The sequence below is a fragment of the Aedes albopictus genome, chromosome 3 (genome assembly GCF_035046485.1).
Source record: "Aedes albopictus strain Foshan chromosome 3, AalbF5, whole genome shotgun sequence".
NCBI classification, from domain to species: domain Eukaryota; kingdom Metazoa; phylum Arthropoda; class Insecta; order Diptera; family Culicidae; genus Aedes; species Aedes albopictus.
Window position 1 is genome coordinate 58,186,701 of NC_085138.1, and position 26,766 is coordinate 58,213,466.

Genomic DNA, 26,766 nt, shown 5'->3' on the forward strand with positions numbered 1-26,766 from the left:
TTTAATCGGCGGTTTGTAGATAGTTAACTTCATGTGACAGCGAATATTGCTCGTTTTTTCGCGCCACAATGCGTCTCTGAATTTGTCGTTGTCGGCACTGCTGGTGTCGTTGTCGGCGGTCACCAGTGAGCCAAATTACACGAGTTCTTTATCCGCCTCGATTTCATCACCATCATCACCGATTTTATCAATGATTTGTATAATTTTGGTATCGCCTTAAGAGGCTTTAAGTTCCAAGCTTCCTAGATTTCGACCAACTGTTTTTCTAGGAAAGTCATGTAACTATTCAAAAAGTATATACGTTTCGGATCTTCATAAAAAACGCAAAGAGAAAAACTTCACTTTTTCTTGATTTTTATTTAACTTTTTACGCCTTTTTTTCTGCTCTCTGGCAAAATACGTATCGTTCCAAACGAGTTCACTGTGTCATTTCTGTCCACTGTTAACAGCAGATATATACTATACAACTCTGTCGCTAAGGTTCACGTCTGACTTGGGTGGAATTTGCATGATGCATCGTTTCTAGGCATTTTATAGCGCCTTCGATGGACTCAATTCCTCATCATCCGCACTACAAACTTGCTTCACCCTTTGATTATTCATTTAAATAATCTGCAATAAATAACTTTGGCGTACGAAACGTGCAGCTAGAAACAAATAAGAACGCTGTCAATAAATGCTCTTTCTCAAGGTAACAATCGCCAATCAACAAAAAGCTAGAAAAGCGAACAGACAAAACAGGTTTTTTGGTTGGGTTTCTTTTAAACTTTTTTTTTTTGGTTTTACAAGACTTTTCGACCTTTCTATACGGAGTAACCTGCCTCTTAACGTACTTCTATACATGTGTAATGCAAAGGAAAAAAACAAAAACATGAGCAAAAATGGCAAAAAATATTTTCCTAAGCTTTCAGTTCAGATTTGAAAATACGAGACAACAATGAAACAAAAACCCGTGTAAACCAACCCCTACCGAGCTTTGCGTTTTATCGAGAGCGTTCTTCCCTATTTCCTGTGCTACCTATGTTTGTCTTGTCTCCTGTTCTGTGTCCGGTCAAAATCTGTCTTGCTGCTGCTGATGCTGCGCTTCTTTTGCCGTGCTTTTTAAAACGATATACAAAAATTGAGATAGAATTCGCCTCTTCAAACAAAACGCATCATTTCCGGACTTAGTTTTTTTTTGTAGATTTTATGCTTTCTTATTGCTTTTTTTGGTTCGCATGATAAAAACTGTCTCCCGGAAGAATTCTAAAAGAAATCGCAGGCATAATTGTCCACTGCGTCTGCTTGGTTCTTGATTGCTTCGTTCTGACAGCCTTCGTCAAGCGGTTTACCTTTTTTGTAACTTTTTTTTTTGTTTTTAACTTTGTTTTAATACTTTTTTTTGTTTTTTTTTTCGTTTTCCATCATTCCGCTCCTACGCCTTCTTCTTCTCGATCGCTTCCTGCTTCCTACTTCACCATCATCTTCATCTTCCCTTGTTCATATAAATTAAATCTAAAAATATACCTTTAATTAGTTTTTTTTTTTAAGTTTCGCTTCACTCTTTTTGTAATAATAATTTAAATTTCTTAATTTTCACAGCCGTGTTTTTTCATCTCTAATATAAATCTTTTTTTTTTCGTTTTAAAAATGAACCCCTAAAAGTGTATTCATTTCGTGTTTGCAAACTTTGTCTTTGTTTCGCCCACTGAATTATTGTATCTCTTCTGCCGTTTTCCTACTTTCGATATATATTATTACTTAGGATCTTTCAGTTTCCTTATTAGTCCTTAAGCTTTCTTTGCGTAGAAGCCTGCACTAGCTAGAAAGAGTATTGGATTCAAATCTAACAAGATTGATAGAGCGAAAATTGAAAATATATGTAACTCCGGACTGCTACTTGTTTGCAAGCTATGCGGGGCAATGTTTTCATTCTTAAGCAGTTTTCTGGGTTTTCCTAACCATTTGGTCCCCTCATATTGAGCATCCATTTTGGATTCGCCTCATCAGTCACAAAAAAAATAAACGAAAAACTTTCCGCGTACTTACGAGCGTACAAATGTACAAAACAACAAAAAACTGATGGCACAGAAAAACGTAATAATTAAAGAGATCATTGCATGATATAACGTCTCCCGCTTTCTACAGACTAGCATTTGATGCGGGAGCGCAGAACCGAGCTTAAAATTCTAGTGATTCTCATTTCCTTTCATTCATGTCTCGCGTTCGCTCGATATTCTGGATTACACTCACACTATTCGACTGGCGATAAAATGAACACATTTTTTTGCCATTTTTTGAGTCTGGCTAATGCCTTTTAGTTACATTGCTTGCAGCTAAAGTACGATTGCTGGTTTTGCATATGTTCGCACCGCCAGAAAGGGGGCAAGGATATTGGCCACCAATGCCTAAATGATATGTGCAGACGTGGCTTTCCGAGTTTACCCACCATTCCGTTTGCGAGGATTGTTACCACGCCCACGCACATTCCTATTAACCACGGCGGTTCGGGTGATTGAACGGTTTTTGTTTTGTTTAGCTTGGACTTAATATTTGTTTCCTCCCTAATAGTATAGTTGTCAGTCTTATGAAGCTCACCTCCCTTCAGCCATCAGGTGTGAGTTGCATCGGAACGTGCAAGTCAACCACCGTAAACCGCGCTGCAACGCAATCGCCGCCGTAGTTCGTCAAAACAACACGACCACGACGACGACAATGCTCGGATCGCCAATTGTAGCGATCATGACGTAATGGATAGCGCCGAAGCCACCGGTATGAACAGTGGCTCGCACTCGAAGATCGAACTGAGATCGTTGGTTTCCTTTAGCCTCCGCCAGCAGATCGAAAACACGGATTTGATTTGGTCGAAAACATCGGCATCAAAGACCGACCGGGCCGTGTTTGTCAGATCAAAGGGCTCTAAAGGTGTGTGAGAGATAAGCGTTGTTAGTTGACCTGCTAGATAGGTAGCTTACTGGGGAAATTACCTTCTATGCACAGCTGTCGCCAATGATGGGGATCGTTTTTGTAGCTCCGTGCTACTCGTGCACTTTCGATCGGAATCACCGAGGCCGTCCGAACTGAGATAGCGTAATGAGCATAACTGAAAATAAACAGAGAATTCAGATTAATCCCACTTAAGATGAAAATATGTGTGTATGTGACCAGTGAAGTAGCTCAAAAAACGAGGGTAGGGTAAAAGCTCCCTTAGTGGAGGTAGTACCAATAGTGGTGGTAGTGGCAATTTAGTACCATTTCGACCAAAAAGCTTGCAAATTAGCCTGTGCACGCCGGCAGGATCGACATACGAATGACACTAATGAGTGGAGCTTTTTTGTCGACCATTTAAAGCTTTCAACAGCGTTCGACATTCGATAAGAAAATCTTATTGGAATCGTATGTTGTTTACGATTCCAATAAGATTCCAATAAGGTTTTCTCATTGAACCCTCATTGACTGAAATTCAATTCAACCGTTATTTTAATTTTCAGGTTGCGTTTTTTTGCGTTTTGTGAGATATATAATCTGAAAATTACACCATTTTTTCAATTTTTGAATTTTCTTCATTTTTTATTTTTTTCTTTGTTTTTCGTAAAAAAAACACCAAAATAAGCTCAAAAACTGATTTTTGACTACTGAATTTTTCTCCAAAACAAAACAGTAGGCTGTGGAATTTTGACGTCTAAGAAAGTATTGTTTATTTTGTTAAAATGAACAATTTTCCGAAGACGTGAAGTCTCTAGGACGTAAAACTAAAAAGTTAGATGGTGGCGCACCCCATGCGGATTAGTAACGAACTACTTATTTCTTCACAATTGGCTTCTTTAGCGGTGTTGAGATAATTCCATATTCTGAATCTGCACGCGAAACTGGGCCGAGATCCAAATTTTCATGAATGTTGATACCCGGGAACCTATTTAAAAATCAATTTGAAGTTTGTATGGGAGCGATTTGATGAATCACCCCTCGTCGGATTTTGTACTGGGTGGAGCTGTCAAGCAGTTGCCGAGCTGTCAAAAGGCGATTTTGGAAAATCGCTTTGAAATTGATTTTAGGTATCAAAATAAAATTTTGAAAATCTGAAAAAAAAATACTGGTTTAGAAAAAAGTGGTCTTTCATACGAAATTGAAAAATCAATATTTTTACTTAATTAGTGCTCCTAATTATTACAAAAAAAAAACGTTGTCGAAGACACTATGTGCCGGAAATGCTTCTTTTAATTACCTTTGTCCCACTAGATTGCTATCCTGGCCTTCAGTGCATTGTGACAGCAGTCGAGTTATGTCAAACACACAAGGCTACGGTGGTGCTATTTGTTCATTTCATAGCGACCGTTTTAGTTATTTTGATGATCTATTAAAAGGTTCAAAATGGAATACACTCATTCGAAAAGGGTATTCTGCTTAGAGGAGATCCTGAGGAAGATTACAAGTGGTAGTCGAAATACGCGTATCAGTCAAAGGATAAGCATTAGAGGGCAGAATCAAAATATACAGTACAAAACTGATTCATTATCTAATTAATTTAAGACATTTTGTTAGATGGAGGTCGTTACAATGAATAAATAATTAAATTAAACTTCCAACCGCTGAAAAAATTACCTTTCTAGTTTGTAGTTTTGCATCAATTTAACGAAAAAATATTAAGAAGGATTGAATTTCCAGCTGTTGTTATACTTGCAGTAATTGTTTCTTATTAATTTTGTTAGTTCTAAGCTAATTTGATCTTTTTTTTTTTTGATTTAACGAATAATAGTCTTTGAAGTATTACTTACCTTCACGTAAGTCTATTATCGTCGCGATTGAAACTTTTTTTTTCAAATAAATATGTGAAACATATTGCGCTGGACTCTATCCAGCGCAATTTTTCCAAAAAAAATCGATTTTCGCGTAGCAAAAAAATAAATTTTGAAATTCAAAATAACGGTTGAATTGAATTTCAGTCAATGAGGGTTCAATGAGAAAACCTTATTGGAATCATATTGGAATCGTAAACAACATACGATTCCAATAAGATTTTCTTATCGAATGTCGAACGCTGCACGGTGTCAAAATTTCGATTATTATCGAATATTCATGTACCTCGGATTTTTCTTCGAAAATGATTAGTATTTGGGCTATATATTCATAATCGGAAAACTAGAAAATATTTCATCGGCAAATTTTTTTCCATACATTTTGTATGGGAGGTTTTTGGGCTAAAAATGTAATTATTGATTTTTAGTATGGAAAACAGCTGAAAACTCATCTAACTCAAATTTTCCCCGATAGAATATTTTCAAATTTTGCATTTATAAATTATAAACGAAATTCTAACATTCTATGAAGAAACATCCGAGGTACATGAAAGTTCGATAATAATCAAAATTTTGACACCGTGCGCTGTTGAAAGCTTTAAATGGTCGACAAAAAAGTTCCACTCATTAGTGTCATTCGTATGTCGATCCTGCCGGTGTGCACAGGCTACATTAGCCTGTGTAACGTTACTGCAAGTATAACAATAGCTGGAAATTCAATCCTTATTAATACATTTTTTTCGTTAAAATTAACCCTTATGTGACCGGCAGGGTACCCGGGTACCTTTTTCGATTTCGAATCTCGATATTTAAATTATTATTGAGAATAGGAAGTAGAAACTCTGCTAGATCCAAGAACTCGTAAATATTATCTAATTATTGTATCTATTAATGGGGTTGACCGAATTTTCAAGTGAGGAGGGTCAAGGGAGTGGCTTTTGTTTTTTTATTACGTGGAATGCCGCCAAGGTACCCGGGTAACTGAAATGATCATATCTTCGTCAATTTTTCATCGTTTTTTCGGGAGCATGTGCTTATTGAAGCCCACATTGTTGAGCCTGGGATACCGTAAAGTAGCCATTAGACCGGCCCACATTTGTATGAAGCGAAAAAAAAGTTTTCAAAATTCACGGGGCACCCTCTGGAATCGTGCCTTGGGATGAGAAGAACAATCTGTGAAAGATTCAGCTCAATCGGTTGAAAACTGAGCTGGCGCAAATGAGTTGAAGGTTTGTATGGGATTCTCAGTCCAAATATATGGGAAATTGGATGACCTCCAGTCTCTCATACAGCACGCCGGTTTGGCGAGATAGAATTAACTCAGAATTGAAAAAATAGCAGTTGATACCCTAATGAACAACTTTGTAGAAGACCATATCATGATAAAACTTAATTTAGTTCGGTTTTAGCCAACGAAACCAGGATAAGGACATCTTCCCCCGTTTACTCTCGGTTGTTACATGCAGCACGTGTTTGCCGTTCGAAACTTGCTCACTACATCATAGGCGGCTATGCTGTCCTTCATTTCCATTGCTCACGCATGTGGGTGAGTATAGGGCACCGCACTGTTTTGATTTTGTATGGGATTTTGAAGTTTCGTGGCCTTGTTGTTTACATGATTTCTGTTAGAGTGAAAGAGAAGGAGAGAATTTCATGCAGTTCCCTATTGAGACAATGTAGAATTACATAGCTGCCTATGATGTAGCGCGCAAGCTACGGCCGACCAACACGTGCTGCATATAACAACCGAGAGTAAACGGGGGAAGATGTCCTCATCCTGGTTTCTTTGCCTAAAACCGCAACTAAATTAAGGTTTATCAGGATATAGTCTTCTTCAAAGTTGTTCATTAGGGTATCAACTGCTATTCTTTCAATTTTGAGTCAAATCAAACTCGCCAAACCGGCGTGCTGTATGAGAGACTGGAGGGCATCCAATCTATCTATATCTATCTTCTATATATATATAAAAATGCAGTGGCATACGTGGGACCGCGCATAACTTGCGAACGGAAGGTCCGATTTTGATCGTCTTAGTTTTGTTCTGTTAGTTTTCACCCAAGTAAGGTTTGAAACGTCAAAAAACGCAGTAGGCAAGACAAAGTTTGCCGGGTACAGCTAGTTTCCCATGTATTTGGACTGAGAATCCCATACAAACCTTCAACTCTTTTGCGCCAGCTCAGTTTTCAACCGATTGAGCTGAATCTTTCACAGATTGTTCTTCTTATCCAAAGGCACGATTCTAGAGGGTGCCCCGTGGAATTTTTCGACATTTTTGTATTTGGGCCGGTCTAGTAGCCATGGCCAGCCAGAACCCCCACGGGAAGCCTGATCTGGAACAGTGATGCCACATACACAGATTTATCTAGAATTACACAGATTTTTTCCCATTTTCGCCTACAGATATCTGTGATCACAGATCAAAGATTTTTGCAATAAAAAAGATTTTTAAGATTTTTAAAACAATGACAATGACATTCGTGAAAAAAAGCTTTATTATAATTTTCAGGTACTCAAATTTAAATAATAGAAATTTAATCTTCTAGTTGGATGGCCTACGCCAAGCCACAGGTGCATTGTTTTCGACGTTCTTGTGGTTTCTGATGATCTTCAGATGCAACCTGGGAGTGTTTTGGTCGACGTTATTCTAAGAACATTTTTTTCCCTTTTTTTAACAAATTGTTAAAAAATATTCGATTTTTGAGACATTAACCTATCACAGATTTTTACTAAGATTTTCTGAAATTTCCTACTGATGAAAAAGATTTTTTTGACCAAAATCACAGATGAAAACCGAAAAAAATGTGGCAACACTGTCTGGAATCGCAGCTTCAAAGTCAACACATTTTATGATCCCAGGATAATCAGACACTATATGCTAAAGCAATTGAGGCAAGATTGATACCGATATTGCTACTAACCTACCGAAAATCCCGAGCATTGTTTTGTATAAAAACATGGGCGAAATCCGGATTTTCACCCACGGTGATCGGACCGGTCCAACCAAATATTATCTCGATAGGTAATGAGTTTGTGAGTTGAATGAGCCCAAAAAAAAATCGGTGGAAAATTGACGGAGATATGATCATTTCAGTTTCCTGGGTACCCGGGTACCCTATTGACATTCTACGCGTTTTTTTTTATTGTTGGCCACACTACGGTTAATGCAAAACTGCAAACTAGAAAGGTGATTTTTTCAACGGTTGGAAGTTAAATTTAATGATTTATTTATTGTAACGACCTCCATCTAACAAAATGTCTTTAATTAACTTATAGGGCACTTGCTGGCTTTGTTTAGTGTGCCCAACAGACCCTTTGATTTTGCTGGTAACGCTTTGTAATGAGAATTGCGTTACGAAACGTTTCACAGCAAAATCAAATGGGTCTGTTGGGCACACTAAACAAAGCCAGCAAGTGCCCTATTAATTACTAGTTGTACCCGGCAAACTTTGTCTTGCCTACTGCGTTTTTTGACGTTTCAAGTTTCTAGCCAAGCCCAAGTAGCCGGTGGAAGAGGTATAGAAAATCGTTTTTCGAAAACTCTCAATTTGTCCATGTTTTAGGCCTCATAAACCTTCCTTGGGTGAAAACTAACAGAACAAAACTAAGACGACCAAAATCGGACCTTCCGTTCGTAAGTTATGCGCGCTCTCACGTATGCCACTGCATTTTTATATATATATAGATAGAATATAGATTAAATGGTGTAATTTTCAGATTATATATCTCACAAAACGCAAAAAAATGCAACCTGATTTTTTTTAGCAAATACACATTAATACATACTAGGCATACATTGTTGTACATACCGTCGAAAATTTAGAGAGGCACCACCTTTATAAATACTATTACAAAAGATCAAATATTTCGAAAACACCAAAATATACCTCTTGATGTGTATTTGCTAAAAATTTAAGATTGCGATAATTGCGATCTGTGAGATATTATAATCTGAAAATTAAAATAACGGTTGAATTGAATTTCAGTCAACGAGGGCTCAATAGGAAAAGCTGTTGTTTACGATTCCAATAAGATTCCAATAAGATTTTCTTATCGAATGTCGAACACTGTTGAACGCTTTAAATGATCGACAAAAAAGCTCCACTCATTAGTGTCATTAGTATGTCGATCCTGCCGGCATGCACAGGCTAATTACATTTTTAATAGATGCATCATACCTAATTGATAACATTAATTCAGTTTTGTGTTCAAGATTTGCCGAAAAACCTATTTAAAATAATTATTTTCCTTAATGTTTTTGCTCCTTTGCACCTATAGTGGTGGTAGTGTTCCTATAATGGTGGGTCCCATAAGAATTCAATGGGATGCGCCACTATAGGAACCAATGTTAAATTTTACCTCCATAATAGGAACCGTGTACCTATAGTTGGTGCAAGTGATTTATTAGCAAAAACTGAAATAAACAATAGTTTTTACATTTTTTCTTGAAAGTTTATGTGAAAAACTATCGATTAACGTTTTCAGCCTTTTTATTTTGCGGTTTTATCAATTTTATTCAATAATTTTACTACAAGGAGCTACTAATAGCACCACTATTGGTACATTTACCCTAACCAATATAATCTGGACCCTCATATATTTTGGACCCCCTGGGTCGTATTACCACAACTTACACATATTTAATAAAGAGATGACGCCAATTTTTAGAATCATTCGCTAAATTATATTGCTCTGCATGGGAAGCAATCATTTCCTCATCAATCTCGCCATACGTGCGAGTGTCGCAACATGTTTACAAAAAGAGATTTCGGTGCTGAGCAAACTTGCAGATGTTAACAAAAACGTTTATTATTCTAGTGCAGTGATCCTCAGGCCTATTTTTTCAACTGTTTGTATTGCACCTCATGGATCCATTTGTTAAACGTTAAGCACGTTATTCTACATTGTTTTGGAAGTCGAACAACCTCCTTATGAAACATTGCAAGAAATTCTACGGCAGCATAGAGAACTCGGCATCACGTGCGGCCCGCGGGCCGCATTATGGTGACCACTGTTCTAGTGCATTAAATTCGCATAGTTCATCTAATCAGCCTTTGTCAAAGTACATAATTAGGATGTGATCTAGCATATTCGAGTGGCAGATTCTTTGAAAATAGTTTCAAACGGGTTTAAACACCAGATGTCCAAAATATATATTTAAGAGAGTTTAAAATGTATTAGGGGGTGTTGATGTTAAATTTGGACCCTTATCATCCAACAAACGACCTGCACCAGGTAGCCGGAATCAACACCATCGACGAATTTATCTTCAAACTGCTGCCCAAGTTTTGGGATAGCTGCAACATGTCGGAAAATCCGTTACTACAAATAATTCCCCGCCCTCTGTGATATTAGTATATACCGTGAGGTGCCCATATTTCGTGCACTTAAGAATTCTCAAAGTTTGATAAACGGCTGAAATTTTACCATAAAGTATATCAGATTAATTTCTTCGATAATATTTAGTGCTGGCACTGTAGCTCCTATGAAAAATATAAATTAGGCAACTTCACATTATACAAGATAGTTACAGCATTAGTTTTGATTTGTTTGAAAGTGCCAAATTTCGTGCACGGGTTCCAAATTTCGTTCAAAATGGGTCCAAATTTCGCTCACTCTAAAAGACGTAGAATTCGCCTAAATATGTTAATTTTCAAAACGTAGCATACTCGTACAATAGCAATGAAACCATAACGTGTAGATAAAATCGATGTATGTGACGAAATATGAGAGAATATTCGCTGTTTCCCATGTACATTAAGTAATTAATGTTTACATTAAGATTTCCAAAATCCTTCTGTAGTTTTAAGGGATATTATTATTGACGTTTGTTTGGCTGTTTTATTGAAATCTTAATAAAACAATATATTGTTTGCTATTTGAATCAAATGTTCACTAACTTTACTGATGGTCAGTAATGTGAATTAATTCATATTTTTTAATTGTAGCTTTTTACCTTTCTATTATGTGCCATTAATAGGCACATTCCTCGGGAGGTTAGTTCTAGTAAAGTGTCGTCTTCTAAATTTGTGTTCTGGCAATAAAGCTTACGTCAATAATTTGTCAATTTCTTGATTTTGCTTTGGCTGACCAAGCCATGTGGGAAATTACACTGTTGAAAATGCTTTAACATCCATGTGCACAACAGAACACGTGCTCGATGAACAAATTGAGATTTGAAATTATGAAAAGAAATCCACGTACTCCGGTGAGACTCGAACTCACGACTCCCAATTCGCTAGACGGGCGCTTCTATTCCTTCAAGCTACGGAGTCACTCGACTATCTCCGTCGCCAGCAGGCCTAGAACTGAACTCGATTCCACAATCGCACATGGTTATCTTCTTTTCACAATCCAAACCCCCTTCGGATGGGATTAGATGAACATCTAACACATTGTCTGTTGTGCACATGTATGTCAAAGCGAGAGAGGAAGTTATTTTTAATTGTCGAGAGCTTCGGGCACTGCCTCCCAATCACTTATTGGTATGGCAATTAGTGTGCAGTCGGACTCTCGACGGGTCGGTCCTCGGCCGACCGAATACGGTAAGGGTGACCGTAGCACCTTACAAATGTCAATTTCTTGATTTTGCTTTGGCTGACCAAGCCATGTGGGAAATTACACTGTTGAAAATGCTTTAACATCCATGTGCACAACAGAACACGTGCTCGATGAACAAATTGAGATTTGAAATTATGAAAAGAAATCCACGTACTCCGGTGAGACTCGAACTCACGACTCCCAATTCGCTAGACGGGCGCTTCTATTCCTTCAAGCTACGGAGTCACTCGACTATCTCCGTCGCCAGCAGGCCTAGAACTGAACTCGATTCCACAATCGCACATGGTTATCTTCTTTTCACAATCCAAACCCCCTTCGGATGGGATTAGATGAACATCTAACACATTGTCTGTTGTGCACATGTATGTCAAAGCGAGAGAGGAAGTTATTTTTAATTGTCGCAGTGCCCGAAGCTCTCGACAATTAAAAATAACTTCCTCTCTCGCTTTGACATACATGTGCACAACAGACAATGTGTTAGATGTTCATCTAATCCCATCCGAAGGGGGTTTGGATTGTGAAAAGAAGATAACCATGTGCGATTGTGGAATCGAGTTCAGTTCTAGGCCTGCTGGCGACGGAGATAGTCGAGTGACTCCGTAGCTTGAAGGAATAGAAGCGCCCGTCTAGCGAATTGGGAGTCGTGAGTTCGAGTCTCACCGGAGTACGTGGATTTCTTTTCATAATTTCAAATCTCAATTTGTTCATCGAGCACGTGTTCTGTTGTGCACATGGATGTTAAAGCATTTTCAACAGTGTCAATAATTTGCTTGAATGAAATTAGCGGCTCTAAGCTACTACTCCCAAATGTTTGGGTAAATAAAATCATCCCGAGCTTACTTAGTATTCCCACATTTATAAATTTGTTTATTTTTTTTCCTACGTAGTGTATGAGCAGTCCCTAGCTAATTTTAAACCAATTAAAATAGTTATTAGAACTATTATTAATAACCGAAACATGCGATGGGTTTGTATCCATTTGTGTACACATGAACCTCTGAAACAAAGTTATGAAAAAGAGTGCACGAAATTAGGGACCCATACAAATTGTGGGTTCCCAAATTTCGCCAATAACAAAAATGTTGAAACAAAATAAGCAAATAACATTTTTAAGTAATTTTATTGCGTATTATAATAAAACATATTGAATTGAAATAATCAAACATAAATTGGAATATTTACCTTTGATAGAGATCGAAATATTTGTTCACTTCCGTGAGTGTTGATTTTCTCGTATCTCTGAATATGGCATTTGCTATTTGCATACATTTGCAATTTATTTTTCAATCTTTGACATTAATCAAATTTTTCAAATCTTTTTTTGTGAATTGTATTGAGATCAAATGCAGTTTTGAGGTTATAGCAAATTTTGGATGATTCCGCTGTTAATTAGATAATAATGCTCTCAGATGTCAGAAGTTAACGAAGTTTGGGCCCGCACGAAATTAGGGCACCCCACGGTAATTGGTGGAGCCTCGTAGCCGTGCGGTTAGGGTCACCAAGCTTCTAATCGCACCATGCTATGGGGTGGGGGTTCGATTCCTGCTCCGGGAAATGAAACTTTTCATGAGGATAGTTTCTTCTCCGTATCCACTGGTGCATGCTCCGTGTGTCCCTTGTCTAGTGTTAAGTTTCATTCAGTCTGTGCAGCCTCTGGCTGAAGACGGTGTCCGCGTCTTTTTTTTTTAATTGAAACTTTCCTTACATTATCCCAAAATCTGGGTGCGGGACATTTGGCATAAAGTCATTTGGCATAAGGTCGTTTGGCATAAGGTCATTTGGCATAAAGACATTTGGCATAACGGTCATTTGGCATAAAGGGCATTTGGCATAACATAAATTCACCCTTCTTTGTTATGCCAAGTGTCCATTATGCCAAATGACCGTTATGCTAAATGTCTTTATGCCAAGGGGTCTGTGTCATTTGGCATAAATTCATTTGGCATAAGGTCGTTTGGCATAAGGTCCTTTGGCATAAAGCCATTTGGCATAACGGTCATTTGGCATAATGGACACTTGGCATAATAAAGAAGGGTGCATTTCGATTATGTCAAATGTCCATTATACCTAATGACCCTTATGCCAAGTGGCTTTATGCCAAGTGACCTTATGCCAAACGACCTTATGCCAAATGTTCTGCTCCTCCCCTAGAACATAATTTTAGCAACACATTGTGCAGCTGCAATAGCTGTAGTTGCTTGTAGAGAGGTTGCGTCACATGGCCGCAGAACGTAATAAAGGTCCGCTGCTAGTATACTGCCCCGATTCGCACAACAGTCCCATGTGAATAGGAAACCCAGCAAACATGGGACTGTTATGCGAATAGGGGTAGTTAGCAGGTTTAGTACATTGTCATGGATCGTTGAAGAACCATTCCCGCTTCACGCGGTACGCAGTTCCGGACGGAGGGTAGGTACAACAAAGAATTGTATCGATGATCCGAGCTGTAATTAGACCGTCTTTGCTTTGCCTTCGTTGTGATCGTTTGGTGCTATTATCGTGCCTCTCCTAGAACGTTCAACGTCGGCGAGTTGAAGTCAGGGATAGTAAGTTGCACGAATTCAACTTCGTACAAGAAAATGATGTTCAGCTGCATTGTTTGGACGGATGATCTGAAGGCGGTGTCATTGTTGTTAGGTATTTGTGATCGTGCTTATGTTGATGGTAGCAATATTATAGGGTGCGGGCACCGGTTTTGGCCAGTCTAAGGGAAATCATTTTTATAAAAATAACCAATAATCCTATGAAAACAACCAAAGCGTCAAAAGAAAGGTTTCAATCTATATTTTGAAGGAAAAATGCAGAAATCATGCCAATACTTGATTTTTGTATTAAAAGTGACACTGGCCAAAATAGAAGCTCTGCCGCAGTTTTGACCATATTCTTATGTTTGGTTTCTATTTTGGCCAATCACGTGTATTTCTTATGGGAGTGGCCAAATTAGAAGCACCCTGGCCAAAATAGATATATGGGAGCAGATTTTTTAAGGAAATATATTTTTTTCTTCCAGTTTTTAATCAAAATGTGTTGTTTTCACAGCTGTAATCATCATATTGTATTAGGATCTACTAGTAAAAAATAAATTTACGCCGATTTAGATCGCAACAGGCTCAATATCGCACTATGGCCAAAACTCCGGACTGGCCAAAACTGAAGCTTCTACCCTAGCTGATGAAGAGGATGACAAGGGGTTGGTGTCTGAGACGTAAGAGGTTCCGTTGTTGTCATGATGCATTTTTGCCAAGCGAGCAATTGTGAAAGAAATAGCTGGAAGTAGATGTGTTGGTTCCGTAGTATCATAGACCTACCGCAGGTCGCAGCACCGATCGGCGTGTTAGTGTGGCCCACAGTTCGGTCTTGGTATCTTGCAAATCGGGCTACTATGTTGTGTTTTCGGTAGCATCGAGATATCATCGAAATCGATTTGTATCTTACTGGAAAAAGCATGGTTGTGCTGGTCGATGGTAAGATAGGAAAGAGTACGTAATCTTTCAGAAGCAGTTTGCCAGCCGTACGCGGAAAATGATATCCATTAAGACACTGTTGCAACTGACTCAGAAAGCTACGGTAGAAGATTGGAAAGTTTTCAATTGGTCAGCCAGTCAGGATTTGCCTATGTAGTGTTATGGTCACACGGTTCGTATTCGTCTTCTTGTTTGGTTTTGTGGTATGGTCAATATGTTTTCTGCTTTTTAATCATTTGAACCCCGTGCCATATGTTAAAATATAGTCGGTCCTGTGTCAAATTGTTTTCTTGATTTCGCTAATCATTTTCTACTTCTACTGTATTCATCTCTTGTGTCCTTAAATTGTCATCGGTCCAAGACCCACAGAAATATGTAACTGAACTCCTGATATGTTTCTGTTGTTGTCATTATACCATCTAAGAGATAAACAAAAATACACCAAGCTGGTCAGTTGATTTCAATAAAATTTCAAAATAATAAAGATTGCTTGTCAACTATTAGGTAACTTTTAATCCCCCTACAAAAACTATGAAAAATATTCCAAATTCGTTTAATTGTCCAATCGGTCCTACCTAGGTAAACCATGTCATTTTCTCACGCGTAGTCTAGAAATGTCTACCTAGTCATACACAAGTAACGCTGTTCAGTTAAAAAGCAGTCAGTTTTTGTCCAAAATGTCACGTCGAACGCATTGACGTCAACAATGCGTTCAAGTGTTCGCACGTTAGCTTTGAATCTATCAGCACAATTAAGTGCTGCAAATCTCCTTCCCATTAATTCTTCGGTCGATTTTAATTGCTTTATTCAAAGAAAATATAACCAAGTAACATTGTAAAAATTCGAAAAAGCGACTATGACATTCATAAATTACTAATCAAAATCAACCGAGAAACGTGGGAAATAGAGCCCAAACAACATTTTGAAGTCAGCTGGCTGTACAAGGTTCCAAAACCTGTCACAAATCCTATAATACTTTTATTAGGATTTGTAACGATCATCAAAACCTTCTCAAATCCAACCGACTTGGAACTATTGCTTGGGAATAGACTCTAATGAGCCCCGACGGTTTCTCCATGTTTATCGAGCATGTCTGATGCATATGATCAGCCATACTCCATCTGCAACAGCCGGTTCGTGATGAACCGTTGGAGGCGCATTAAAGTGTTAAAAAGGTGATATGTTTCACTAAAGAACACTACAATACAATAATCAAAATGAAACTCCTTCACTTTAATACCGTCAACCCCTGCGAACTTGGCCAGGGGGTTCTAAAAGGGTCCACTACTAGCACTAAAACCTTACAGTTAGTACTTCGCCATAGTGTTTTTTTTTTCAGTTTTTGATACACTGACCCTTTTCAATCCAGTAACCAGAAATGGCGATAGCAACTCCGGGTTTCAAAAGGTTCAAGGTAGCTTTGATTCAGTCTCTGCTTTCATAGAATGACCCCACAAGAAGCAAAGAATCAGCTAAATATGCTTGATATACTAAATGTATTTAGAAGACCAAATCTCTTCGCTCATCGTACGGCTATATATTTTTCCCACATATAATCCATCGTTTGTACTTACTCAAAGTTGGCATAATACTCCAAAAACTGCTCGAGGAGCTCACCCAGCGTAGAATTGTTATCATTTTTGTACGGTTCTACCTTTTCCATGAGATCCAACGTGCTGATATCTGACATTCGCTAAAATATAAAATGCAACACATTCTGTACTGTTCTATTCTTTCTTCCGTAGTGGTTCACGGCCCCCACTCGCATAACAGTCCCATCTTTGCTGGGTTTCCTATTCATATGGGACTGTTATGCGAGTGGGGGCAGTTCATTACTTACCACAAACTTATCCGGAAACATCGCATGCAAACAGGGCAATACTGGAGGATTAACACCGTACTGTAGGAAATGGATCACCATTAGTACCAGTGAGTAGCTCGAAATGGTCATGTTCTTTGCATCGTTGATGTTATGATGCTGAGCCCACAGCTTAACGACCAGTGTCAATGGTCGTAGCCTCCAATCCACTGTAAATATCGACAGAAAAAAATATGTGAATTGCGACTTTAATATTAGGATTACAATCAAGAACTTACTTTGCGAATACAGATACAACAGGTGAGTATTGCGAATGCCAACAGAGTTGTTGAAGTTCAAGTCAAACACTATCTGGTTGGCCGTGTCACGGAATCTCAGAATCGGCACTTTGGCTTGGATTACACTGAACTCCTCGAACATCGTGCAAATGTTTAAAAAGTAGTTCTTCAGTTGACCCAACTGAAACAGTGCTTCCCCTCGCATGTCAAACGGCACGGTATTCGATCGGCAAACCAAACACATGTCCACGTCGGAAGTATCGGAAGCGAACCCGGAGATGGAACTTCCAACCATGTACAAACTAAGCCGCGGGAAGGCCGATCTGATGTTTAGAAACAAGTACCTCCACAGTTTTATTTTCTGCACATACTTTCCTTCTTTCTGCTGTGCCCCAACGAACTTGTCCCAAATGGCCTGCGACAGTGAAGCCCACTTGCTGCCGCTCGGGGCCAATTCAACCGGAGGCGTTTTAAGTTCGACCAAATGAGCTCGCGTCAAAAAACGATCAGCTGGCGTGTGCATATTCATTCCGTCGTATGGATACATGAAAGTGCCATTAATCCCATTGGGACTCAACGGCGCAATATGAAATGCTGGAGGGCCCGTTGGTGACATGGTAAGTTCGCTAGACACGGTTGGTGGTTTGTCCCATGCCGATGGATGTTGTACTTTCCGGTCGGACGAAGTTGGGCTGAGTTGCTGACTAGAAGGAGTTGTTGCATCGCTCTGCGTACTGGTCGGTGGCGGGTTTGGTTTCTGATTAACTGGAGCAATATAAGGTACTGGTGACGAGCGACCAGAATAGCTGAAATGAAAAACAGATGTGTTTAATTTTGCGGCATTTTTTAAAAATAAAAATGGGCATTTACCGTTTCTTCGGATGTCCGCTCTGCATCGAGAGAGCCTCGTTGGGCGGCACCGTAGACGCTGGGGCGCTCGTAAATCCACTGCTCCCACAGTTGCTCGCGATGCCGCTAGTATTGGGGCTGACCGATGCTGATCCTGAGCCTTCACTACCGGCCGGCAGGGTGATCTCAAGTGAGTTGTCGCTTCCATAATGAGAGCTCGGCTGACTTCGCTGTTGCTTCTGCAGGTGGGAGTGCTGTTGTTGATGTAGCTGCTGCTGCGGTGGTTGCTTTCCAGTGAATAGTTCACTAAACATCGGCATCGATTGTGTTCCGACGATGGAACGAGGAGTGTTCACGGGAGAATCCGGCGGATGGGGACTAGTGCTGGCACTGACGGCTGTCAGATTCTGGTGTGACCCGTGATAGCTCTGACTTCGCAAAAAGAAATCCGTTATCTGAGCATTCATCGCCGTTGGTGTGTTGCTGGCAGATGCAGCCATCGCTGGTATCGACGGATGGTAATCTGGATTGAGTGGCGGAAAGGTAGCGGTCGATGATACTCCTGAGGAAGTAGATGAGGAAGAACGGTAAACCTGGCCACTGTTGGCGTACTTTCGGTGTCGGTAAGAATGACTATTGTAGCTGGAGGAATGTGATGAGTCAGATTCGTAGCCTTGTCCATTTCCGCAGTTCAGTTCCATACTTAGGTTCTGTGCAACTGATGCCGAGATAGCCGAGGAATCCGTCGACGGAATAGACACCATCGATGACGACGAAGAAGAAGAACTCGGAACGGTGCTAGATTTTTTGTGGTTGCTACTCGTTTCTTCGATTCCACTATCCGATGGTTCTTCGTGGGGCACAGGTTTACCGGGAACAATCGCTTGACTAGCCTCAGTTGCTTCGATGGGTGGGCTGGACGATTGTGGGCTAGGGGTGGGTGATCGACTCATACTTCCGTGACTTTCAGGTGGACCTTGGCCATTGCTGTAACCTTTGATGTAGATAAGATTGCGCAAGCTTTCCGACTGCTGGTTTTGATTCTGATCGTAATAGTGACCACCGCCACCACCGTAGTGACTATTGTGATAATAGTGGTAATTTTTACGGTAGCCATGATTGTAACTGGTTCCCTTATTGCCGTATTTCCCTTGGATTGGTTTTTTACCATTGTGCCAATTGTTGTTCCAGGTTTTCTTTCCGCCACCGTTTTGCAGGTTTCCACTGTATGAAAAAGTGGCATAGTCAGTTTAGCAATCAAACAACGACAACTTGTAAATTAAAATGGAACGACGTTGTACAAACTACAGACACCAGGGTAGGTAATCAAAAGTTGAACCAAATTGCGGCTTTCCGAAGTAGCGCTAATTTTGAGTGATTTTTTCTCCCACATGGAAATAATTTACTACGGCAAAATCTTATGTACATGAAAGCCACAGGTGTGAGCAAGTGGTAAAAAGTTTGTATTTGCACCGAATTTCATTGAAAAATTCGATTATTCGTCAACAGTGATTTTAATCTTAATTTGAACCATCGTAATCATAATTTGAACCAATTTTAATCTTAATTTGAACTACTGGCGGCAGCAGCTCGAGCATCTCCCACAACAGCTAATTTCGTGCTGAACAATAGAAAAACACATGAATCTGCTTATTCTTATTACTATTTTTCATTAGGCAGTGGAATTTCAACTAAGAATGTTCTAAACTCTTCAGGAACTTGGAAATAAAATTTGTAATTTTTCATCCCCCAAGCGTAAACAAAACAACCCTAGCGCAGTCTGCCGGCCAACACTGGAAGCTCACCCCCGTTTACTATAGTTCAAATTTAGATTACAAATGGTTCAACTTAAGATAACATCCTCCAAGTAAAAATTACTTAAATTTGATAATTTTATGGCAAATAATGCGGAATATTATTCGGTTGGTCCATAATTGTACGATAAATAAGCTTTCATTTGACGTATTCACATAATGCGTGTGATAGGGTATCGGGATGCTTCGTTGGCATAGTCCCCTCGTTCGGCCTATCTCAACGTAAACCAAAAACTCAAACATACACGCATAACTGGATATCGGAAAAGCTATGCGGCAAACAACTGTAACATTTCGTTTCAATTTTAGCACTTTGGAACATTAAAATTGAATGAAAATGTCACTTTGTTTAGCTTCTGTAGACGCCACGATTCTTCGGCTTAGTGGGTAGTCTATACACATGGTCATAAATAACATGATTCTGGAACATTTCGAATTGACTTTTCAATAACTGAACATTTGATGCGACGGTCAAAGACGCTATTTTGAACTTGTGTATTCGTTTTCAACGAATAATAACTATTTTACAAATTGAATGTGGGCCGAATATTGAGGACATTTTTTTCACTATGTTCCCAAATCTTGGCCCATCAGTAAAGTGACGTCAAAAACAGCGATAAAAAGACGTCTACAACATTTCTTGCGTAAGAACCAGATAGAACGAACAGGAAGAAAGATTTTGTGTGCGGTGACTTTAAAAATATAACACAATAATAGGGTTGCGTTGTTTTCGTTACTAAATTAGGAAAGAACTTTAGTTAAAGTGATTTATTTATAGTTTTTTGAAAATTTGGCTCCGAAAATATAATTTAAAAGTAAGATTGGTGAACAAACAGAGCTAATACTTCAGCAGAAATATTGACAAAATGAGATAATTAGTGGTTCTAGTGCATGGAAAGCAATAGGCCAACGTTGTATCTACTAATAGGCCAATTTTTGTACCATAGACCAACGTTGCATACCATCGCATCGAATCTTTTGAACTTAATTAAGTAAATTCTTGAATATTTACGTTAGTTTACTTTCATTTGGTGAAACATGCATTGCCTAAAGTGTGTAATAGGGTCGACATATTATTTCTAGTGCTATTAATTCACGAGTTATGGTCAAAATTGTCAAGGCGGCTTGCAAGCTAGGCCAAGGAATGGTACATATACCCTACAATGCATGAGCTGTACAAGTGCACCGAAAATTTGCTTTCTCTGGGGGGAAATGGGTGAAATCACAGTGATTTTTCAATTGCCTGTTTTCCATGACAAAAACGCTTTTTTCAATGCTTATTTCAAGGTTATATTACGGAAAGCTGTTTAACATCTTTTTCATTTTCATTTTCATTTTGCAGCATTTGGTGGGGCAATGAGAGCGCAAGTTAGTCCAAAGCCGATGATAAGGAGGGGTAATGGCTGAATAGTCTTTGCTGACCACATAAACGCCATGGGATAGGAAAAGGGTATTTTGGTGTGGGATTAGGGTGTTGATACAGACTTGACATTATCAATGCTATTCAGATGCAAAATAATTTTAAGGCTCAATAGTGAATCGCATACCTTCCAAAACCAAAAAACAATAATCCACAAAATACCAAGCAAGTCATAGAAAGAAAAAGTGCCCGGTTGTTTATTTTGTCAATTATAACAAACGGAAACTTTTACCCTCTCCGATTCGCCAGTCACCCCGGAAAAAAATGTCCCTTCAATTCTGGAAAATATTTTATCCCCAATTAAGCCTTTAATCGAATTGTCCGCGTGGTCTTGTAGTACTCCTGCTAGGTAAGAAACAGTCATTGCCATACATATTAAATGCTAGACATGACCCCATGGATAGCATTTGCATATATAAAAGCTTTGCTGATGTGACTTTCCTATTAGGCAATTCTCTCATCACATGTTTGTCTTCAAAACCTTGTCAAGCTTAGAAAATTGGAGTTAATGAATAATACATTACAAGGTTCGAATTCCCATAGAATGAGATCATTCATTCGCACTACAACACCATAGGAGATAATACCACATTGGCTGATTACAGTACAAATGCGAAAAATCTCCCTTTTCCCCCTATCCGCAACCCGGGGACGCGCCTTGTTGGATTTCGAAAGCCTCGGAGAATATTACAAACCTTCAATAGCATTCCCATACACTAACCCACATTGCCCATTCAGGGGTCTGACTGAGCCTATTACCCTCCCTCAGTTTGTAATATTCTCACCAACTTGGAATTATATTTTCCCGGCACATAAATGACTTCGACAAATCAGTAACAAATTTTGAAAACGACGTATAATCAATGCTACACCATTGATTATACGTCGTTTTCAAAATTTGTTACTGGAATGTTCGATATTGGGTCTGGGACCATTTGGGCAGGGCACTTGCTGCTATTACTCAGTCAGTTTCAAACCGATTGACTTGGATTTTCGTACATGGCTAGATACTGTGCGTATCTGATCGTGTCTCAAAAATCAAATCAATCGGTTCAGAATTAACTGAGTTATAGCAGCAAGTGCCCAAAATAGGTGCTCCTGCCCAAATGGTCCCAGACCCTACCATGCAGTATCATGATCAGTATAACAATATCAGATGACTGAAGATCTGATTTTTACAGAATTGTTTGCCATTGATTATACATTCAGCTATTCCAATCATTACTGCAAAGCACATCGACTACATGCCTGAAATCAAAGCTTCCTGGAAGATATAATTCAAGCCCAGGGGGAAAGCTGTTTAACATCTTTTTGGGACAATATATGCCAAAAAAGTACGATGTTTTAATGAATTTCGAAATGGTTCAAATTAAAATTACAATTTGACTAGTACAAAGTTTGATTTCTTACCCTATAAGTAAAGACGCGAAATATGATGATGCTATCGAGAAATGCCATTTGACAGCTCTCAAGAGGATTCGGCACAATTAGAATGACATTAAAAGCCTAAATTTGGAATACCAATTACAAAAAAAGTGTCTTTTCTTATAGTGTCTAAACCTATAACTAGTAAGCTTGATCTACATAAAGTCTGTTTTACGCTAAAACAAAGGCAACTCGACTTACCCGCCTGGTCCGGTACGTCCGTAGTTGCGATTGTGCTGTTGGTAATTGTTATTCTGGTGGTAGCTGCCGTACGATTGCTGCTGATGGTGATGATGATGCTGCTGCTGCTGATGCGTTGAATGGTTGTGCTGCTGTTGATGGTGGTGCTGATGGTTCTGCGAATAGCAGTAAGCCATTCCGCTGTCGTTTGCATTGATACCAACTGTTCCGGCCCCTGCACCGCCACTCATCATGTGGTCCGAAACGGGATAGCTCGGATATAGTGGCTCGCCTGTCCCACCACTAGTCTGGAGCAGCATGTCATCGCAGTTGTACATGTTAGAATAGTGCCTCGGCATTTGGTGAAATGGTTGTTGCTGTTGTTGATGTTGCTGGTGCTGATGAATCATCTGTTGCTGTTGTTGGTGCAGCTGTTGGTTGAAATTGTTGTAGTTAAAATGTGGATTGGCACGTAAAAGCGCGGAAGCGGCTGCCGAGGAAGCAGCATTTGCAGTCTGACTAGTTCCGGAAGTGGTGAACATTCGCATGCCAACGGAGTGTAAAAAGTCCAAACTATAATGCGGAGGAGTGGTAGGTGGCATTTGTTGGCCATTATGTTGTTGCTGCTGTTGCTGTTGGTGACTTTGTCCCGGCAAGTTTGAATGATTGGAATGATGATGTGAAATGTGATGAGGAGGCTGTTGCTGTGGCCCAATCATCGTGCCTCTAAGTTTGCTCTGCAGTAGTGTCATCGGATCCAGAGTGTTTACATTGGAAAGTAACACTTTGCCAGCATTGGACGATCGTGTGTTGACGCCAGAGTTATGCCTCGGATGATTCGTTGGTGAACTCGTTAGCACTGCCGGGGATGACGTAGACATTACAGGAGGTGTCAGCGATGAACGTGTAACAGATGATGCTGAAGACGGTAACGAAGCAACAACCGTGGACGACGAAGACGATGATGGAATGACAGATCCAGAGGATGATGAATGTGATGGCAAAATGGCCGCTGCCGGATGACGATGATTTGCACCGAAGCCTCCACTTCCGTTCAGCAGCTTGAATAGAAGAGGAGAGGGAACACATGGATGTACGATTAGATTTCTTCGTGAGCGCCGAAAGCGTTTCTCGGGTTTGTGATCCATTGTTCAGGGCAATGATGATGATGATAATGTTGAAACGATGAAAAAACACAAACAGTAAAAAATACTACAATAAGACCCAGAAGAGGTCTTTTCTTGTTCTTCCCTGCTGCAAACAATTGCCTGACATTTTATATTTCACAAAACCTTTCACACGAACTATCCTAGCAGCGGCTGCCACATGACAAGAAAAGGTTGCTTTGATCGAATAAAAATGTAGCAGAATCTAACGCGCCAAATTTACATAGCATAAAGCTTTTTTGCCATTATCACATTGGTTCTTCTTTTTGGTGTAACGTCTCAACTAGATCAAGGCCAGCTTCTCAGCTTGTAAACCTCCTGCTAGACAAAAGATCAACGAACACTTGTGACATGTGGCAATGACGTTTCCCATGGAGTGAACAGAGTCACTAACCAGCATAGAACAAGCAAACGAAATTCGCTTTGTATCTGATTCTATCAGTGTCCCACACTCATGAGGTGTAGACGATTAGAAAGACACATCGGAAAGCTTTCCGAGTTTTTGAGCTTAACCGTTGTGTCCGACAAATTTTTTGCTTTTTTCTACACCGTGATTTTTAAATGGGCGCTGCGTACCCGGCTACCCTGTCGGCCACATAAGGGTTAAAGCATAGACTTAAAGTACTGCGGATAATAGTGATAGGAAACTAATAGGGTAGCGAACCACCTGGGCAGCGGCCGGTATTTTGGGCACTCTTCACTATAACTCAGTCAATTCCAAACCAATTGACTTGAAATTTTGTACATGACTAGATACTATACGTATCTCATCACGTTCCAGAAATTGTGTCAATGGGGCACGTTCGGTGTAGTACTAGATTTGTAGTAATGAGCTGAATTTTAGTATGGTGAGAAGGTCAATTCTCCGTTTCTGCAATGCAATGGTACAAAAAGCGTGGGTATTATGATTCTTTGCCTAATTTGATGCTGTATGAGCAAAACTTTGGATAACTATGTTGTTTATGTTGAAAAAAATGGAAAAAAACAACAACACTGTTGCCCAAAGTTTTGCTCAAACAGCATCATATTAGGCAAGGAATCATAATACCCACGATTTTTGCACCATTTCATTGCAGAAACGGAGAATTGACCTTCTCACCATACTAAAATTCAGCTCGTTACTACAAATCTAGTACTTCACCGATCTGTCCTATTGGTTCAGAATTGACTGAGCTAAAGCAGAAAAGTGCCCAAAATAGGACCCCTGCCGAGATGGTTCCACTTCCCTAAATGGAGCGAGGCTCAGACGCATAAATTACAAATTATTTCTAGATTACAAAGAAGCCAATATTGTGAAACGCATAAGTCAATCTTGAAAACCCCCTTGGACCACACCCAAAACAAACATATCTCCCAACGCATTCGGGTACGTACCTTTTTGTCAACTTTGCCGTGAACTCTGCTATGGCCATTGGGGGCGCTTATCGACAGTACCGGTTGCACTATGGGCGCGTTCTGAATATTCTGCTTCCCATCGTTGCTGGCACTGGGCCGATTACCGGATTCTTCCTTTTTGCCTTGCACTTTGCAATGGCCATTAGCGGTGCTTATCGTCAATACCGGCTGCAGTATGGGTACGCTTTGGATGTGCTTTGCCCCGTCGTTGGTGACATCGGTTCGATTACCAGAATCTTCCTTTTTCTTCACATTCTGGGGAATGGTTACAACATCCGCGACGGCCGGCTCCTTGCACGGAACGGTTGTTGGCGCTACCACTGTTACGCCACGTTTCTTGACCTTCGATGATAAGCCATTGTTGTCATTAATACTATTACTTACACTACTACTACTAGTAATACAACTACTACTGCTAGTATTGCTGCTAACGCTACTCGACATGCTGCCAGAGGTTGTAGTGCTGCTGGCGCTGCTGCTTCTTTCGCACTTAGCTTTGCTGGCCTCATTGCTGATGCTGCTGCTTCCAACCCCTTGAGCAGCAGACTGGATCTCATGTTTTACACCAACTTCATCCTGGCTTGCTGCCACCGTGGGTTGGACACTCGATACAATCTTCACATCCCATGCCCGCAGACTGTTGAAAACGTTCTGCTGCTCTCGCCGCCTTCGATTGGGCGAAGTCAGTCGGTGGCTTTTCCTTCGATTGGTGCTGTTCAGTGTTGAAATTACCGATGCTCCTCCATTCATGTTCGGTTGAACTGTCTTGACCACATTGGAGGACACTACCGTTGGGGTAGTCGTTGCGATAGTCGCTACTACCGGAGGAGCCTTATTGCTGAGTTTTTTGGTGCTGTTAACTTGATCACTAGCTGGCCCATTTTGGACGCTCGCTGGAACTATGTTTTCTGCATTCTGACGATCCTTTGCCCCTTTGCCGACACTGTTGCTGACGACCACCAGTGTATTGGTTTTGCTTGCAATCGGTCCGATTGGCGTTTGTACCATAGCTGGCGGGTGCATTTTCTTCGCAGACATTAAGCTTATTCTCGAGTTTCAACAACTTTATCAGTCACCTGCTTAGACTACCGAAACGGTTCAACTTCTTAGTTATAATAACAGGAAGATGCGGGGAAGATAGGGGCGAATAAATAGGATTAAATAAATAAATAAATATTTCTTTTTAAAATAATAACTACAACAGCATCCGTTGTCGACTCGCGTGCTCGCACAACTAGCCTGTGTATGCGGAGATAGGCAGTTTTGACGTTGGATTAACTTGGCGGCGTATAAAACTCCGCGTTTTTTTTTTTCTCTCTCGAATGTCTCCCCAGTTACGGTGTGCACGACTTGCTTCAGCACTGGTGAGATGAGATGAGAAAGGTGCACAACCGACTCCGTCCAAGACAAAGATGGGCGCTTTTTCCGTAGAACAACTCTCGGATTAGAATGATTGATGTTCACAATTGGTGGCTGATGAAGTTACACTTTGGTAACCGTACGCTATGGAATGAACCATTCCAATGGAAGCTTCGCATTCTTGATCTGAAAAGAAAATAAGAGATGGAACAAAATATTAGTTGAATTCTAGAAAACTGATAATTTACGAATTAATGTTTTGTT

General features: G+C 39.9%; 1 protein-coding gene across 3 annotated transcripts; it reads right to left on the reverse strand.

Moving 5' to 3' along the window:
* Nucleotides 1-337: 337 nt before the first annotated feature.
* On the reverse strand, nt 338-26,720 carry LOC109416240 (poly(A) RNA polymerase gld-2 homolog B). Of its 3 annotated transcripts, XR_009999059.1 has the most exons (9): nt 25,123-26,720; nt 22,604-23,643; nt 17,765-18,967; nt 16,895-17,700; nt 16,638-16,825; nt 16,372-16,490; nt 2,967-3,082; nt 2,578-2,898; nt 338-1,494 (listed from the first exon to the last, which is right to left on the reverse strand). XR_009999059.1 is itself a non-coding variant. In XM_062859057.1 (8 exons), the coding sequence occupies exons 1-8, from the start codon at nt 26,179-26,181 to the stop codon at nt 2,720-2,722; spliced, it is 4,080 nt and encodes a 1,359-aa protein (XP_062715041.1). In that variant the 5' UTR covers nt 26,182-26,720; the 3' UTR covers nt 338-2,719. The 3 variants fall into 3 exon arrangements, 2 of the variants coding, with proteins under 2 accessions (XP_062715041.1, XP_062715040.1); XM_062859057.1 differs by having other exon boundaries at nt 338-2,898; nt 22,604-23,013; XM_062859056.1 differs by having other exon boundaries at nt 338-2,898.
* Nucleotides 26,721-26,766: the final 46 nt, after the last annotated feature.